Source organism: Salmo salar, unplaced genomic scaffold, assembly GCF_965601325.2.
Source record: "Salmo salar unplaced genomic scaffold, fSalSal1 ptg000384l, whole genome shotgun sequence".
NCBI lineage: Eukaryota > Metazoa > Chordata > Actinopteri > Salmoniformes > Salmonidae > Salmo > Salmo salar.
Window position 1 is genome coordinate 62,022 of NW_027675369.1, and position 15,479 is coordinate 77,500.

At 39.4% G+C, this 15,479-nt stretch overlaps 1 protein-coding gene and 1 long non-coding RNA gene across 2 annotated transcripts in view; one reads left to right on the forward strand and one right to left on the reverse strand.

Annotated features, from left to right (window-relative positions):
* The first annotated feature begins 260 nt into the window (after positions 1 to 260).
* LOC123741780 (uncharacterized) lies at positions 261 to 3,290 on the forward strand. Its single transcript, XR_014391372.1, has 4 exons — positions 261 to 317; positions 678 to 780; positions 2,723 to 2,788; positions 3,091 to 3,290. It is a non-coding gene; the product is annotated as an uncharacterized LOC123741780 (long non-coding RNA).
* A 9,846-nt stretch (positions 3,291 to 13,136) lies between these two features.
* The window catches only part of LOC123741785 (interferon regulatory factor 8), a 4,591-nt gene continuing 2,248 nt past the window's right edge, over positions 13,137 to 15,479 (reverse strand). Inside the window, exon 4 of the mRNA XM_045715994.1 lies at positions 13,137 to 13,465. Within this exon, the coding sequence (XP_045571950.1) occupies positions 13,376 to 13,465 (90 nt within the window). The 3' untranslated portion in view covers positions 13,137 to 13,375. The remainder of the gene's footprint in view (positions 13,466 to 15,479) is intronic.

Below are 15,479 nucleotides of genomic sequence, written 5' to 3' on the forward strand. Positions count from 1 at the left end.
CAACCAGAGCAGAGTGTGTGTGTTACACGGTCCTCATATTGTTGGCTAGCAGATATTGTACAGTTTTAACCATTTCTATAGAGTCTTGCTTAAAAACCCCAGATCCACATATTAATATTTTCATCTATAGGTCATCTATAAAACAGTATTATCCATTTCTTATCACAAATTATTTTCACATACAGTATAATGTATAATATCCTAATTTACTGTTATGGTGCTGTGTTATTACAAACAAATATTTATTCTTCATCATTTCATTCAAGGCAAGCAAGTCCAGTGGAATTATACCCTTCCAGTGTCCTACAGCAAAGCAGGTAAGAAAGCTGCATTCTTGTTATTAGATAAAATAGTTAATGTTCTTTGTAAACACATTGTGGTATTTTTGATGTGAGGAAACATTGTAGTAATTTCCAGTAAGACTTATACAAATTAATTTTAGAAAAAGACGCTATCTGCAAAATCTGAAGCGCCATCATGATCGTTATGAGAAGGCTAAAAAAGAGATAGCTGAGAGACAGAGGTCTTTCAATCAGTTCACCATAATTAATTTATCTGTGAGTATGTAGGTGTTATGCACAATGTGATGGTACTGTAGGGAGTATGATACCCCAGGTATTAATACATGTATAAGTTATTGACAGAATTAGATGCTTTTTTTCTCCATTTTTCTTCAGACCTCTACTGACCTACTTGATGAATCTTCGGATGCTACGGACTATGACGATGCAGACTATGTTCCAGACACATGTGGCAGTTTCTTGGATGCTTCTATTATAAGTACTATAAGTTCTTGTAGTAAGGAATATAAAACCACAGAAAATAATCTCCACCACAAACTGTCAGAGAACACACCATTAGGGAACGTTACAGCACACAGTGGGGATAGTACCACCAGTTCAGAGAAGCCAAGAACATTAAGTTATTCAAAGATGCGCAGCAATCCTTGTACTTCAGTAATAAGCTGCAGTGTGAATTCATCAGAGAACACATCACACCAGAAAAGCTCCATAAATGTCACACCTTTGTCAATAACAGCAAAAGGAAGCAAGTACAACAAGAAGCAATTTTGTCTTTATTGTAAAAAGGCCATTTCTAAATTGGCAAGACACCTCGAATCCATCCACAGTGAAAAGCCTGATGTTGCAATGGCTTTCAGTTTTAATAAAGGATCCCGCAAAAGAAGAGAGTTGTTACGCTCTCTTAAGAAGAGAGGAAACTTTGACCATAATGCTGAAGTGGCAAGCTGTGGCACTGGAGAGATGGTTGCCTGTAGAAGACCTAGTACTGCAAAACCATCTGATTACTACCGTCACTGCAAATTTTGCGAAGGACTGTATGCAAGAAATTCCCTATGGAGACGTGAGAAACTGCCCGAAGAAATCTGTTGAGGGAGAGCCTCAAGTTGGGCGGAAATGGATTCAATTGCACATACCAAGACCTGACTCAGTTAAGGAAGCTGTTTGGAAGATTGTTTGTGAAATGAACCAGGATGACATTTCCTCGGTTGTAAGGAGTGAAACTGAAATCCTTTGTATCGGCGAGTCAGTGTTAAATTCCAGGAAACCATATGAGAAAAGGAATGACTACGCACGCCAAAAAATGAGAGAGATGGCAAGACTATTGATAACGGCAAGGGCTATAACACCTTTGAAGAGCACCAAAGACCTTGTTATGCCCTGTAACTTTCCCCATGTGATACAGGCAGTAAGATCTGTTGCTGGTTATGATGTCGAAAGCAACTCGTATAAAATCCCATCATTGGCTTTGAAATTGGGACACAGTTTAGCCAAAGTTGCAGGCATTGTGCAATGCAATGCCATCATTGCAAATCGCCCTGCTGTTGCAGAGTCTGCAAAGCAATTTGCCACTTTACATCAGAAAAAGTGGACAGAGTCCATTTCAGCTGCCGCGTTGGGTACACTTCAACAAGCCAAATGGAATAAACCACAGGTTTTACCCTTTACAGAGGATGTGTCGGCGCTGCACAAGTTTCTTGCTACTGAGCGTGCTAAGTGTATGAAGGACCTTGAGGAAGAACCCAACAGCAAAAGCTTTGGAAATCTTGCTAAAGTGACTTTGACGCAGGTAGTACTATTTAACAGAAGGAGGGAAGGGGAAGTTTCAAAAATGGAGCTTCAGTCTTTCACATCCAGGGATCTTACGGAGCTGAATCCAGACATTGTGAGGGGCCTTACTGACTTCGAGAGGAAGCTTGCAGAGCACTTTGAGAGAGTTGAGATTCGAGGTAAAAGGTCAAGAAAGGTTCCAGTGCTTCTAACCCCTGACATGATTGCTGCTATGGACCTCCTCATGATAAGCAGGAAAGAGTGTCAAATCCACAAAGAAAATGTGTACATGTTTGTACGGCCAGGTGTCCTTTCCCATTACAGAGGCTCCGACTGCTTTCGCAAGTATGCAAATCAATGTGGTGCAAAGAACCCAGAGGCACCTTTCTAGGACATGACATCCGTGTCCATAGAGAATTCTATCGGCTTCCAGAGAGTACCCTGCAGCTCGCAAAAGTCAGCAAACTGTTGATAGCAATCGAAAAAGGAAGACTGCCTTACCTGCAGGGGAAAGGGCTGGATGACATTGAGGTCAATCCTGAAGTTAAAATTTTGTTTGAAATATAGTTTTGAGCAACTTCAAATATAACTATTATAAGTGTTGTTAGTCCTTCATTTAAATAATTGGCCGTAAATGTTTTTTACCCAACCAGATGAAGTAGAAATGAGTGATGATGATTCCAGCGAAGAATCCATTGCTGACCTACATCAATGCAAAGGTATCCTGACTTGTATATATGTGGTAATATCTTTAAGTTATGTCACATAAATGCACATTTCTGTGGGGATTATCGAAATGATCCTCTATCTGTTTTTAAAAAATCACATTGGTGGTGATAAGTAATTCCACATTTATGGATTTGCAATCAGTTTATGTTTATATCTCAAATATCAGTTAATATCTAATGTAGAATTGCGTATTGCCTGACATTGAGGTTGTTTACAGTGAATAATACAAGCAAGCAAACGTATTGTCATAAAGCTCATAGAAAATAATCACATTCATTATTACTTTGCAAAGGCTCAACAACAGAAACTTCTAGGGACCAGACACTTCTGAGGCAAACACAAGAGTCAACCACCCTGGATAACATGGAGGGCACTCCTGAGTCAACCACCCTGGATAACATGGAGGGCACTCCTGAGTCAACCACCCTGGATAACATGGAGGGCACTCCTGAGTCAACCACCCTGGATAACATGGAGGGCACTCCTGAGTCAACCACCCTGGATAACATGGAGGGCACTCCTGAGTCAACCACCCTGGATAACATGGAGGGCACTCCTGAGTCAACCACCCTGGAACCACATGGAGGGCACTCCTGAGTCAACCACCCTGGATAACATGGAGGGCACTCCTGAGTCAACCACCCTGGAACCACATGAGCAACACACAACCAAGACATGGTAAAATAGTCACATCCCAAGCTTCCTCAAAGTGCTCCAAAGGAAAGCAAGGTTAGTAAGCATTTTGTATTCACATGTATTGATACATCATATAACTACTAACTAGAATCCTTTGTATCATATCCTCCATTTGTCACTTTAACAGAACTCATTGTTAATCAGCTGTATTTTGTTTGCATTTATGAAAGCTGTGAAGGTGAGAAGCAAGTGGACAGGTGATGAAGTGAAAGCTGTTGAGCGGCATTTTCTTAATTTCATAACAAGCTGCAGAATACCAGGTAAAAAGGACTGTGACTCCTGCCTACAAGCAAAGCCAGTAGCTCTGAAAGACAGAGACTGGTTTGCTATCAAATATCCACAACAGAAACGTAGCATTATAAAGGAAGAGGAATAGATGGAACTAGAGCATGCCAACTGTAGCTCAGGTACCATCCAATTTCAATCAGCTTCTCCTCAGATAGTGTTAATATCTGTGGGTTTCATTTTCATATTATTTTATTTTCCTTAAATGATTTATATTTTTGGTTCTTGTACAAACATGCCACATAGGCTCGACTGTAGATCCAACATGTTCGTATTGTTTATGTATAATTGAGGGCTATTAATGAGCATATGTTTGCCACTTATGGTCACATGTTTTTGGAATAACAGTTGATGATATAGGTTAATACTCTGCTCTCATTGACAGGGAAAAGAGATAAACAGTCCTTAAAGGGATTGTTATTGTTCCCAAGTTTTCAGCAGCACTTTGTTCTTAACCACAAGTTGTTGAATGTGGCAAGGTGTTTCAATTACTGTTAAACTATTACCATTTCAATGGGTGCTTGTAACAGGCCTTGTGTATAGTAACTTGCACTACGTAAATATGATGTAAATCCCTACGTTATTTAGACAGTTAGCTGAATATACTGTACACTGTCATGTTTCATAAAAGCTGGATGCTTTAATAGAGAGTTTCTCATTCATTTTAAACATGCCATTTCTACTGCCTTGTGCATAGCAGGGAAGGAGGCAAAGTGTAGGTGGTCTATTCTGGGTATTCAATTGATTTGTTAATTTGCATATTTTCACTGGCACTCAATAAAAGTAAGAAAGGCATAAAGTGTTCCCTCTTTTTTTACATTAATATTGACTGCAAATGTATATATATATATATATACAGTGGGGGGGAAAGTATTTAGTCAGCCACCAATTGTGCAAGTTCTCCCACTTAAAAAGATGAGAGAGGCCTGTAATTTTCATCATAGGTACACGTCAACTATGACAGACAAAATGAGAAAAAAAATCCAGAAAATCACATTGTAGGATTTTTTATGAATTTATTTGCAAATTATGGTGGAAAATAAGTATTTGGTCAATAACAAAAATGTATCTCAATACTTTGTTATATACCCTTTGTTGGCAATGGCACAGGTCAAACGTTTTCTGTAAGTCTTCACAAGGTTTTCACACACTGTTGCTGGTATTTTGGCCCATTCCTCCATGCAGATCTCCTCTAGAGCAGTGATGTTTTGGGGCTGTCGCTGGGCAACACGGACTTTCAACTCCCTCCAAAGATGTTCTATGGGGTTGAGATCATTACAAGACCATGGTGCTTGCCTACGGAGCTGTGAGGGGAACGGCACCTCCATACCTTCAGGCTCTGATCAGGCCCTACACCCAAACAAGGGCACTGCGTTCATCCACCTCTGGCCTGCTGGCCCCCCTACCTCTGAGGAAGCACAGTTCCCGCTCAGCCCAGTCAAAACTGTTCGCTGCTCTGGCACCCCAATGGTGGAACAAGCTCCCTCACGACGCCAGGACAGCGGAGTCAATCACCACCTTCCGGAGACACCTGAAACCCCACCTCTTTAAGGAATACCTGGGATAGGATAAAGTAATCCTTCTAACCCCCCCCCCCCCCTTTTACTAAAGACTTCCGTGGAGAGGAACACTTACGAGTTCAACGTATTTTTGGAGGGCTTTGCTTCTGGCAGAGCCCGATATCTTGTTTCAAGAGAAATCAACAGAGACCGTGTCTGACCGGCGTATTTAACATCAGCTGGTAGGACACTATAAAGGGAACATGAAACTATTTAACATCAGCTGGTAGGACACTATAAAGGGAACATGAAACTATTTAACATCAGCCTCCTGCGGGGTCAGGGGCTGGGATTAAAAATACAAATGTAGGACAAAACACACATCACGACAAGAGAGACACCACATAAAGAGAGGCGCCACAACACCACATAAAGAGAGACGCTACATCACCACATAAAGAGAGGCGCCACAACACCACATAAAGAGAGATGCTACATCACCACATAAAGAGAGACGCCACACAATGCAAATATCATGGTACAGCTTTATGGACACTCAATCATTACGGATTTTTTTTATTGGTAATTTTACAAACATATATAATGATAAATAGCCTTGAAACTTGTATCTCATTATGGTGTATGGTGAAATAAGTATAGCCAGTTATAATTGTAATGACTTAGTTGATAATAACAAAAGAAGAACAATATTTACATGGCTTAAAGAGAAGGAATATAATATCTATTGTTTACAGGAAACGCATTCAACAATTCTAGATGAAGTTACGTGGAAAAAGGAATGGGGGGGGAATATACTTCTCCCATGGGCAAAGAAATTCAAAAGGGGTGATGATATTAATTAATAGTAATTTCGATCCAAATGTGCAAATTGTCCAAATAGATACACAAGGTAGATGGATTATTTTAAATATGTTATTGGACCATAAACAGATATGGCTCATTAACCTTTACGGACCAAATAATGATGATCCACACTTCTTTGACAATATATATAACAAATGATCAACCCTGCAAGCAATTCAAGACAATATTATTACGGTGGGGGATTATAATACTGTTTTAAATAGCTCAATGGACCGTAAAGGAAATCACACCACAAACAATCACCCACATGCTCTTAAGGAAATCGTGAATGTCATGGATGCATTGGAACTAGTAGATATATGGAGGCTTAAATATCCTGATTTAGTAAGATATACATGGCGGAGACTCAATCAAGCTAGTCGTCTAGACTTCTTTCTTATGTCATTCTCGTTGGCACCAAAAGTTAAAAAAGTGTTGATAGGGGACAGAATGCGGTCGGACCATCATATAATTGGCATATACATTACTCTTACTGAATTTCCACGTGGGCGAGGATATTGGAAATTTAATCAAAGCCTATTGGATGATAATCTATTTTTAACTAAGACAAAGGAATTCATAACTGATTTTTTCCAGACATAACATAGGTACAGCAAATCCCCTTATTGTATGGGACGCCTTTAAATGTGCTTTTAGAGGCCATGCAATTCAGTACTCATCTCGAAAACAAAAGCAATTTAGGTCAAAAGAGTTTATACTAATAAAGGAAATAGAAAGTCTAACAGAACATATAGATGGCAATAAAAACTGTAACATAGAGGCTCAGAATAAATTTGAGGAAAAACAAAAGGAAATGGAGAAACTTATTCAAGAAAGATCAAGTATAATATATTATAAAAATAAAGCAAATTGGATGGAATATGGGGAAAAATGCACCAAATTCTTTTTTAATCTGCAACATAGGAATGCTACAAAAAAGAATTTACTGAAATTGGTTACAATTGACGGAGTCACCCATGATTCACCAAATGATATTTTGAAGGAGGAAACAAAGTACTTTAAGCATATGTTTTCGTTTCAGTCGCCTCCATCTCCTCTAACTGAAGCTAATTGTAGAGATTTTTTTTCTATTGATAATGTAAAATTAACAGCTATACAGAAAGACTCATGTGAAGGTGAAATTACAGAGGAGGAACTTCTGGATGCAATTAAAGACTTTAAGTCTGGGAAAACTCCAGGGTTGGATGGCATACCAGTCGAGGTATACCAAACCTTTTTTGATATAGTAAGAGGACCGTTATAAGCATGCTTTAACTACTCCTATGTAAATGGTAGATTATCAGACACTCAAGAAGAAGGTCTGATTTCATTATTATTGAAACAGAATACAAGTGGAAAATATAAAGATCCAGTCCATTTAAAAAATCGGAGGCCCCTTACACGTCAGTGTTGTGATGCAAAAATTCTAGCAAAATGTATAGCGCATAGAATCAAAAAGGTATTGCCAGATATTATTTATTGTAATCAGACAGGTTTTTTACATGGAAGATACATTGGAGATAATATTAGGCAAGTATTGGAAACAATAGAACACTATGGAAAATCTGGGAAACCAGGCCTGCTATTCATAGCAGAATTTGAAAAGGCATTTGATAAAGTACGACTAGAGTTTATATATAAATGCCTGGAGTATTTCAATTTTGGAGTCTCTTATTAAATGGGTCAAAACCATATATAGTAACCCTAGGTGTAAAATAGTAAATAATGGCTATTTCTCAGAAAGTTTTAAACTGTCAAGAGGAGTGAAACAAGGTTGTCCACTATCGGCATATCTATTTATTATGGCCATCGAGATGTTAGCTATTAAAACCAGATCCAACAATAAAATCAGGGGATTAGAAATCCAGGGCTTAAAAACAAAGGTGTCATTGTACGCTGATGATTCATGTTTTCTTTTAAATCCACAGCTGGAATCCCTCCACACCCTCATCTAGATGCATTTTCTTGCCTTTCTGGATTACAACCAAATTATGACAAATGTACTATATTATGTATTGGATCACTAAAAAATACAATTTTTACATTGCCATGTAGTTTACCAATAAAATGGTCTGATGGTGATGTAGATATACTCGGAATACATATCCCAAAGGAAATAAATGATCTCACTCCAGTGAATTTTTATAGAAAGTTAGCAAAAATAGATAGGATCTTGCTACCATGGAAAGGTAAATACCTGTCAATTTGTGGAAAAATCACCCTGATTAACTCTTTAGTATTATCCCAGTTTACCTATTTGCTTATGGTCTTGCCTACGCCTAGCGAACAGTTTTTTAAATTGTATGAGAAAAAAATATTCAATTTTATTTGGAACGGCAAGCCAGACAAAATTAAATGGGCCTATTTATATAATGAATATGAATTCGGAGGACAGAAATGATTAAATATTAAGGCATTAGACCTATCACTAAAAGCTTCAGTCATACAAAAGTTATACTTAAATCAGAACTGGTTCTCGAGCAAATTCCTAAGATTGTCTCACCCAATGTTCAAGAATGGTCTTTTTGCCTTTATTCAGATTACAAGCTCTCACTTTCAGTTATTTGAAAAGGAAATCATCTCCCAAATATCACTCTTCCTAAAACAAGCCATAGAAAGTTGGTTGCAATTTCAGTTTAATCCTCCAGAAACGACAGAACAAATAATGCTACAAATATTATGGTTAAACTCAAATATACTAATTGACAAATATCGTAAATGATATCCTCGGTAGGACTGGTGGAGTTATGTCGCACAGGCAGCTAACAAAAACATATGGAAATGTTTGCTCTACCCAAAATTACAACCAAATAATTGCAGCCTTACCACAAAAATGGAAGAGGAAAGTGGAAGGGGAAGAAAGTAAGGAACTTGTCTGTCAGCCTTGCATTAAAGAACATAATTGGTTAAAGAAAACTGTGATAAATAAAAAAGTATACCAGTTTCATTTAAGGACCAAAGGATTGACAGCGTCCCATACAGATTGCAAAATAGTTGGGAAGAGATTTTTGACGTACCGATTCCATGGCATTGTGTTTATGATCTGATACGCAAAACTACACCGGATTCAAAACTAAGAATCTTTCAATTTAAATTATTATATAAAATTCTTGCTACCAATAGAATGTTATTCATATGGGGGATTCAATCTTCCCAGCTCTGCAGATTTTGCTGCGAAGAGACAGAATCATTAGATCATTTGTTTTGGTACTGTCCAATTGTAGCTTGTTTTTGGACACAGGTCCAGGAATGGCTAAAGGATTGCAATATTAACCTGGAGCTAACCTTGCAGATAGCGTTACTGGGTGATCTGAAAAGTCATAGTCAATTGATCAATAATATAATAATACTTTTAGCAAAAAGGTTTATTATTAAATTTACAATCTGTAGAAACAATGAGAATAGAAAGGTTCAAGACTTTTGTAAAACATCACAGTACAGTGGAAAAATATATGGCAAATAGCAATCCTATATGGATGGTGTTAAGAGATAGATGGGTGGTGTTGAATGGAGTTGAAGGATGGGACTAATAACAACTAATAATAAGATAACTAATAATGTAAACATACTATGTCCATAATAAGTATATAGGTTGAAGGTCGGGAGCTTTTGTGAAAGAGCACAGTTAGAAAGATATGGCATATAGAAGCAAACATGATCGGAGAGGTTGAGAGTAGAAGAATATCAGGAGAAAAAACAAATAAAATATAATTATTGTAAAATTGACTGTGTCCATAAAATGTATGTAGTGGGTATAGGCTGGAAGTAGAGGCCTAGGCGTTGTTGTTCACTAGTTTGCTCCAATTAGGGAAGGGGTGGTGGGGTTGGAAAGTAATAAAGGGGAATATATTTGATAAAGGGTGTGTGTGTGTGTATGTATGTATATATATATATTTATATATATATTTATATGTATGTGTATATATATATAAAAACAAGGGGGATTGGAAGTGATGCAGACAATTACATTGATGGAAGTTACAATCTATCTGCAATATTAAGCTGATCTACCCCACCAAAAAAAATAATAATACAATTAAAATTAAAATAAATAAAATTTTAAAAAATAATAAAAAAATAAAAAAGTAAAAAAAACATTCACAGATCCCAGTGCACATTCCAACTGTCTAAACCAGCCACCAGATGGAGACAAATAGCTGGGTGTCTTAGTATTTCTCATTTAGGTCTAGAGGATCATTGGTTCCTAGTGTTCAAATCCATTGTGGCTCTGCCCTCTGTCTTTGAGATGTTTTGCACCACCCCATATTGCTCTCCAACCCAACATTCTAAGGTTATCCACCTCCCGTGTGGCGCAGTGGACTAAGGCACTGCATCGCAGTGCTAGCTGTGCCACTAGAGATCCTGGTTCGAATCCAGGCTCTGTCGTAGCCGGCCGCGACCGGGAGACCCATGGGGTGGCGCACAATTGGCCCAGCGTCATCCAGGGTAGGGGAGGGAATGGCCGGCAGGGATGTAGCTCAGTTGGTAGAGCATGGCGTTTGCAATGCCAGGGTTGTGGGTTCGATTCCCATGGGGGGCCAGTATGAATAAAAAATAAATAATGTATGCACTCATTAACTAACTGTAAGTCGCTCTGGATAAGAGCGTCTGCTAAATGACTAAAATGTAAATGTATGAGCCCTGAACTGAGTCTATCACCCTTCATAATGTGGTATAGATGTGTCAGTCTGCATTGTAGTGCATGTTTAGTCTCTCCAATATAGAGTTTATGACAAACAAGGGACTCAATCGCATATCCCACATTCCCAGTATCCAGTTGGACTTTAAGCCCGATTGGGACTCACAAGCCCGAATACTAATTGGACAGATTTTGCTTGGGTAAAGTGTTTATTCTGTACCAGTTTCTTCTTAGTCAGACTTGAATGGACTACAATCTCCTTCAGGCTGAGATTACCCTGAACTTTTTCAAGGCCTCACAATCATTCCGAGTCTATTGAAAATTAGATTTTAATTCAGAGTTGAACGCCATGAATACATTTACACAAATGGAACCACAGGGCTCGGATGGTTGTCCTTCGCTCTGCGCCGGGGCTGCTCGTGGTGGAGTTGGGTGTAGCTTCTTGGCTGGGCGTGTCCCCCGAGAACAAATGGTTAGAGTGTATACTGATAAATAATTATAGTCACACTCACACGTTAGAAATAAGCACTTTCCTTTGGTAGTGCTACTGAAAGTATTGTACAGGTGTCTTTTTCCCGCTGAAGGCAGCGGGTGGAGGAGCAGTGAGGCAGTCGTCCAGTCCAGAGGTCTGCAGTGGAGTCACAACCAATGTAATAATTCCCGTTCTCTATAGCTTGGGGCGTTTGTCAATTAGTTCGGGGACGGAGAGTGATAGGGAATTGGCAACCGCTGTCTCTCAATGTAGTCCAGCCAATCTGGGGATCACTATGCAAGCAATCAAATAGTTCATGCAATTCCATTTCACACGTGAGACTGTCAGAAGTTCGGTGAACGCAATCATGGTCAATAACACACAGCAGACTTGAGTGAATGGCCCTGCTAAATAGGGGATGATAGCAAAATAAATATATTTACCAAATAATACATATAGGAGCAGTCAGCATAGTCACCCGATTAGACCACAATCATCCCATTAAAAGGTGCAAATCATCTTACCAGTCACACCATTCATATAGTGAATGTGTAGTGTGTGGTACACTTTACCTTTGAATGGTGATTCAGAATCACACATTGTACTGTGTGATACGCGACCCTTTCAATGATGATTTTGGACACTTTCAGCTGAGACTGAGTGTTCATCATAGAAGGCCAAAGTTCCAATTTGGGATTTTCAGAAAAAAAATATAACAAACATTCAACTGGCATTACTATGCTTCCACTTGCTGCCTTGGCTACATGGGGTATGGGGTTGGGATGTATTTATTATTGTGTTTTTTTAGCAACGAAAACGAGAGTTTCTATTGCACAGATTCACGTACTGATAAGTCCCTTTTGCTTTCGCTTGGTTTTTATTCTTCTTCGGGGGAGGTTCATGGCGGACTACAACACACAAAGGTGTGTTGCTGCCACCTACTGGATGAGGTGATTCCAAGTGAATACATTGTAAATGTTGCATTATTCTTGTCAAATGATTTTTGAAACATGGTGACATGGTGAGTAGTGAATACCTTTTGAAAGTATTATTTTAAAGTGGACAGGAATTTGCTGGCTTGTTGCTTCCTTGGGTTTTTGATCAACTATATGTATTTTATCTGATTCGTCATAACAATCCTTGTTTCAGAATTATGCAACAATGCCCACATTTGGCAAAACAAAAATCTTTATCCTGGGAAAGGTAATTCCATTGAGAGGCAAGGCTCTGAGGGACAAGAGGCATATTGTCCCTCAGTGCTGCACCTCCAGCTCTGAACCTCCTCAGGCCTAAAGGGAGGACCACAGTCTGGCTACAAGTGCTACCCAGATTAGCAGTGCTCAGAGGAGGAAAGGGGGAACCGTGGCTGCATGGAGAGTGATGAGGGAGCAGCTGCGCAACATCCTTGTGGAGAACATGCCCCCAACAGTAAAATCTATCTGCTCCGTGTGTAGGATCGAGCCAGCTATAATATGGGGGTGAACTGACTGTGGGGCTGAGACAATACTTTGCTCTGACTGTGTGGTGGCTACCCATAAAGACAAAAACATTGTCCACTACCTTGAGATCTGGCAGGTAAATATCATGTCCACTACCTGAGATCTAGCAGGTAATTATCATGTCCATTACCTGGAGATCTGACAGGTAATTATCATGTCCATTACCTGGAGATCTGGCAGGTAATTATCATGTGCACCAAGTTTTCATTATATGATGTCTGAATTCTATAGTTCAATTTTTTATAATAATGATTTTCCATATATCTATCTGTATCAACCTGTATCTACCTAACTGTCACAATAATGATCAAATGTGAAACAAATGAAATAGAACAAACAGCCTTAAGTAAGCAGTAATGTGGACAAAGAAGCAACATTAAAATTATGTTTTTGAAGGGTATTTATTTATTTACTGGCTGATTGTCTTCTACTTAGTGTGAGGTGGAAGAAATATAGTGCCAATACTATAGCTCAGGAAGAAGCATACTGCTTATATAGGGAATGAAAAGAGGTAAAAAGGTGGAGGAGAGGTGATTAGGGTGTGGGAACAGGTGTGGTGGAAAGGGCTGTGGCATAGGCTAATATTGGGAGCAATTGGAGTCCTGTTGGGACCAACCATATTTTCAGACTCCAGGAGAGACAGGGGAGGACTCAAGCCAGATCCTGAAGTCGTGAGCTTGCTTGAATAGCTGCTGAGCCCATGGCAATTTAATCTGGAGAAGGAAGGATTGTGAACATCTAATTATAATCAACATCAAGTGGCTCTGTAACGCCTCATACACATTCACACATATACAGTGCATTGGGAAAGTATTCAGACACCTTGACTTTTTCCACGTTTTGTTACATTATAGCCTTATTCTAAAATGGATTAAATTGTTTTTTCCCCTCATTAATCTACACACATACCCCATAATGACAAAGCAAAAACAGGTTTTTAGAAATATTAGCCAATTCATTACAAATTTTAAACGGAAATATCACATTTAGATAAGTATTCAGACCCTTTACTCAGTACTTTGTTGAAGCACCTTTGGCAGCGATTACAGCATCAAGTCTTCTTGGGTATGACGCTACAAGCTTGGCACACCTGTATTTGGGGAGTTTCTCTCATTCTTCTCTGCAGATCCTCTCAAGCTCTGTCAGGTTGAATGGGAAATGTCGCTGCACAGCTATTTTCAGGTCTCTACAGAGATGTTAGATCGGGTTCAAGTCCGTGCTCATGAATGAAATTCAGAGACTTGTCCTGAAGCCACTCCTGCGTTGTCTTGGCTGTGTGTTTACGGTCGTTGTCCTGTTGGAAGGTGAACCTTAGCCCCAGTCTGAGGTCCTGAGCGCTCTGGATCAAGAATCTCTCTGTACTTTGCTCTGTTAATCTTTCCCTCGATCCCAGTCCCTGCCGCTGAAAAACATCCCCACAGCATGATGCTGCCCCCACCATGCTTCACTGTAGGGATGGTGCCAGCTTTCCTCCAGATGTGACACTTGGCATTCAGGCCAAAGTGTTCAATCTTGGTTTATTCAGACAAGAGAATCTTGTTTCTCATGGTCTGAGAGTCCTTTAGGTTCCTTTTGGCAAACTACAAGCGGGCTGTCATGTGCCTTTTACTGAGGAGTGGCTCCCGTCTGGACACTCTACCATGAAGGCCTGATTGGTGGAGTGCTGCAGAGATGGTTGTCCTTCTGGAAGGTTCTCCCATCTCCACAGAGGAACTCTGGAGCTCTGTCCGATTGACAATCGGGTTCTTGATCACCTCCCTGACCAAGGCCCTTCTCCCCCGATTGCTCAGGTTGGCCGGGTGGCCAGCTCTAGGAAGAATCTTGGTGTTTCCAAACTTCTTCCATTTAAGAATGATGGAGACCACTGTGTTCTTGGGGACCTTCAATGCTTCAGAAATGTTTTGGTACCCTTCCCCTGATCTGTGCCTATACACAATCCTGTTTTGGAGCTCTACGGATAATTCCTTTGCCCTCATGACTTGGTTTTTGCTCTGAAATGCACTGTCAACTGTGGGACCTTATATAGACAGGAGTGTGCCTTTCCAAATCATGTCCCATAAATTGAATTTACCAGAGGTGGACTCCAATCAAGTTGTAGAAACATCTCAAATATTATCAATGGAAACCGGATGCAGCTGAGCTTAATTTCGAGTTTCATAGCAAAGGGTCTAAATACTTATGTAAATAAACATTTTTTTATACATTTGTAAAAAATCTTTAAATCTGTTATATATACCATTATAAGGTATTGTGTGTAGATTGATGAGGAAAAACATTTATTTAATCAATTTTAGAATAAGGCTGTAACGAAAATTACAGGAAAATGGAGGAAAACATAATGTTATCATAACTGTTGTAGTTAATGCAGGGCCCGCCCCACCATACGTCCTTACCCTTCCAAATTAAATTTGACCGAGACTCGTGCCGACAGAAAACCACGTAAATCTCAGATAAAGTATTCGAGTGAGCGAAACAGCGTCTTACTATATGTAGCCTGATGCTGTCTAGCCCACAATAGCCAAGACGCTCTTTTGCTCGCTCTGATGTTTTCTCCAACCACTTGCAAATTGAACAAAAGTTGGCGGGTACACAGTGCAGTCTTCGGATGCTAGAATTATTTTGGACGAACGTGCGAAGGTAACCTACTTTTTGAAGTGATTCATTTACATTTAACATTTAAGTCATTTAGCAGACGCTCTTATCCAGAGCGACTTACAAAGATTCGTT